Source organism: Oncorhynchus gorbuscha, unplaced genomic scaffold (genome assembly GCF_021184085.1).
Source record: "Oncorhynchus gorbuscha isolate QuinsamMale2020 ecotype Even-year unplaced genomic scaffold, OgorEven_v1.0 Un_scaffold_512, whole genome shotgun sequence".
Classification (NCBI taxonomy): Eukaryota; Metazoa; Chordata; class Actinopteri; order Salmoniformes; family Salmonidae; genus Oncorhynchus; species Oncorhynchus gorbuscha.
Window position 1 is genome coordinate 269,067 of NW_025745344.1, and position 3,434 is coordinate 272,500.

At 47.1% G+C, this 3,434-nt stretch overlaps 1 protein-coding gene across 1 annotated transcript in view; it reads left to right on the forward strand.

Annotated features, from left to right (window-relative positions):
• Nucleotides 1-593: 593 nt before the first annotated feature.
• LOC124018442 (POU domain, class 4, transcription factor 1-like) overlaps nucleotides 594-3,434 on the forward strand; it is a 3,141-nt gene continuing 300 nt past the window's right edge. The window contains exons 1-2 of the mRNA XM_046333763.1: nucleotides 594-1,682; nucleotides 2,136-3,434. The exon at nucleotides 2,136-3,434 is cut by the window's right edge and continues 300 nt beyond it. Of these exons, the coding sequence (XP_046189719.1) occupies nucleotides 1,560-1,682; nucleotides 2,136-3,107 (1,095 nt within the window). The 5' untranslated portion in view covers nucleotides 594-1,559 and the 3' untranslated portion in view covers nucleotides 3,108-3,434. The remainder of the gene's footprint in view (nucleotides 1,683-2,135) is intronic.

Below are 3,434 nucleotides of genomic sequence, written 5' to 3' on the forward strand. Positions count from 1 at the left end.
TGGCGTCTAGGGGTTAATATGAGCGAACAGGATAACACCTATAGGCCAGTGTACCAACGGTATTACTTCCGGAAACCAACTTCTCCTACTGTGCGTCCGAACAGGCACCCTCATCCCTGTATAGTGGATGTCAGAACGGAGCACCGTGGGCACTCGTGTAGGCCGGGGAATAGAGAGACATTTTTACATGCACGAATTCTCGTGTGGTCATTCAATGTTCTGGTTTTAGTCCCACCTTCGATGTGCTGCGACAAAATATAACATGTTCAGGTAACTTTATGGAGTTCAGAGCTGGTCACAAATTTTAAAAAAGGCAATTCGATTTCCTCTTATTTAGCTGGAACGCTGAGAACATATTTAGTTTGGAATAAAATATTTTAGCTATAGATATCAATTTAGATTCATTCATATGAATTTGGCGCATCGATTTCCATTGTGTCTATAATTAAACTGGCTCCACTGTTCCTGCACCATGAATTTGCTATTTAAATATTTAGGCTATTTCGCCCGGTAAAGTCAGAGGGCAGACAGACCCCCCCCCGCTCTCTTTCTCTGCATTTAGGAGAATTGCAATCCCGAGGGCGGCGCGAGATATTACTCCGGTTCCGTGTTGTATTGCTTGATGATCGCCTTACTCTACAACCCTTCTGCTCATATCAATTCAATATTTCAATAAACTAAAGTGACTATCGTGGTCTCTCTATTTTTTTTTCTCTCAAATACACGTCTTGATTCAGGGCCGTTTGGACAAATGCTTCAAATAACGGATGTTGCATAATGACTAGACTGCAGAGGCCTATGACGCCCATTTCCGGCCTCGCACCATTTTATTTGCATCGTTTTTCCTTTAAGACCTATTTTTAAAGGAATCCAAATAGAAATGCATTGTCTTAAGGGACGTACGTCAGTAGGCTATGACTTGGAATAGCCTTTGTTGAATATATTTTTGAAATGATTTCTGTGAAGAAAATTAAATCAGTTGTCTGCCAAAAAAAAAGATGACAGTGAATATTGCAACAAACAAAAACAAAAAAACGGATGTGAATTCCTATGAACGAAAGCATAAACAACCAAATATCAGGGATTCAAATTGAATAAAACATCCAAGCTCGAGCTACAGGTGTTCAAACCCCGTGCGTGTCCGTCTCGTGGCTGGAGGCTGAGAGCCCTCTAAATAAAAACGCACGCGCCGCGCCGGTCTCCTCTGCTCTCCAGTTAACCACTAACTGCTTGAAGCTGTTCGCTTGTTATCTGACAGGGCTGGCTGGCTGCAATGTTCATTGCACCATGTCTCGCGAGAGAAGCCGAGCTCCGCTTGACGAGATCTGAGACACTCAGGTGTAAGAGCCCTTCTCTCATCCCTCTCGGCAGCCAGTGGGAACAGTAGACGGCAGATAAGTGCGTCGGCCTGGGAGACTGCAGGCATCTCTGACTGTGTGATCTTCGTGCTCAAGGCTGTATTGCATCATTACTGGATCACTGTCTGTGACCAGGCTACTACATCTTTCCATTGCGTCAATTTTAGCCCCTTTACTCTTTAAAGAAAAACAGTCGCAAAGATGATGTCAATGAATAGCAAACAGCCACACTTCGCCATGCATCCGAGCTTACCTGAGCACAAATACACCACTCTGCATTCCAGCTCGGAAGCAATAAGGAGAGCCTGTCTGCAAGCTCCACAGGTAAATGAAACCCCCAAAACTTCTGCTTTGTGTCTTCCTTTTCTATGCTCTTTCTGTGCGCGGTCTTTTGCATGTTGTAAGCGTTAAATGTTACTGTGACTGCGCGAGCGCAATAATACGGAAGGAACGCTCGGAGGCACATTCTGCCAAAGCCAACTGCGTGCGCCTTAATGTTTTCTTCTTCTTCATGTATTTCCACGGCAATCACCCGCACGCCTGTGATCTTTTTGAAAGCCACGCTGAACACAAAAGCTACCGACATTTTTTTTCATGACTCTGTGACAGTCTTCTAAAAGGAATATTCTTCGTGTTTTATGTGTTGTTAGAAGTCCCACAGCTGACATATCCACTTATTCATCATGTGCTTGTTCTTTCTCTCTTTTTCCCCACTTTGCTTTGTTTCTGTTCCCTCCTCGCGCGCCCTTCCTCTCTCCGCATCTCCTCTCATTACAGCTGCAGAGTAACATATTCGCCAGCCTGGATGAGACCCTCCTGGCCCGCGCCGAAGCTCTGGCTGCCGTGGACATCGCCGTGTCTCAGGGCAAGACGCACCCTTTCAAACCGGACGCCACCTACCACACCATGAACAGCGTGCCATGCTCTTCCAACACCACGGTGCCACTGGCCCACCACCACCACCATCACCACCACCACCACCACCCCAACATGGAACCCCCGGACCTCATGGACCACATGAACTCCCCGTCCTTAGCTCTCATGTCCAGCCACGACGGCTCCGGGGGCGGGGGTGGAGGAGGTGGTGGCGGGCTGATCTCCACCTCTGCTCACCCTCACTCACACATGCATGGCTTGAGCCACCTCTCGCACCAGGCCGCTATGAACATGAATTCCCCTCTCACCCACCACGGTCTTTTACCTGGACACCATGGAGGGGGCCAGGGCGGGCCAGGACTCAATAACAACGGCCTTTCCTCTATCAATGACTCGGACACTGATCCCAGGGAACTAGAGGCATTCGCGGAGCGCTTCAAGCAGAGGCGGATCAAGCTGGGGGTGACCCAGGCGGACGTTGGCAATGCGCTGGTTAACCTGAAGATACCCGGCGTGGGATCGCTAAGCCAAAGCACCATTTGTCGGTTCGAATCGTTGACTCTGTCCCATAACAACATGATAGCGCTTAAACCCATCCTTCAGGCGTGGCTCGAGGAGGCCGAGGGTGCGCAGAGAGAGAAACTCAACAAACCTGACATTTATAGCGGAGGGGAAAAGAAACGGAAGAGAACGTCGATAGCGGCACCAGAAAAGAGATCTTTGGAGGCTTACTTCGCCGTACAACCTCGCCCGTCGTCCGAGAAGATAGCAGCTATCGCTGAAAAGTTGGACCTGAAAAAGAACGTGGTTCGAGTATGGTTTTGCAACCAAAGACAAAAACAGAAACGGTTAAAATTCTCCGCTTGCCACTGACTATAGGCTATTGATGCGTTTAAAAACAACAGAAAAAACCAAGAAAAATGTTGAGACTGAATTTGGGGACCAAGGTCTTCTTTTGTCGCCGACGGGTTTACGACTTGGGTGCAAAAAAACAAACAATGACCATTAGATACTACGCACATTTTATGAAGCTTCATATATCGGTTTTAGTTTATTTTCACGTTATTGGTGAATGTGAAGTATGCAAATATCCGAAAACCCTCCAGAGGAAACTCGCGCAGTGGTTCTGAGAGGAAACTAATCAACTTTGCCTTTTTAAAAACATTGTGAGAAAAAAAAAGTTAATTTGCTTTAGCGAGT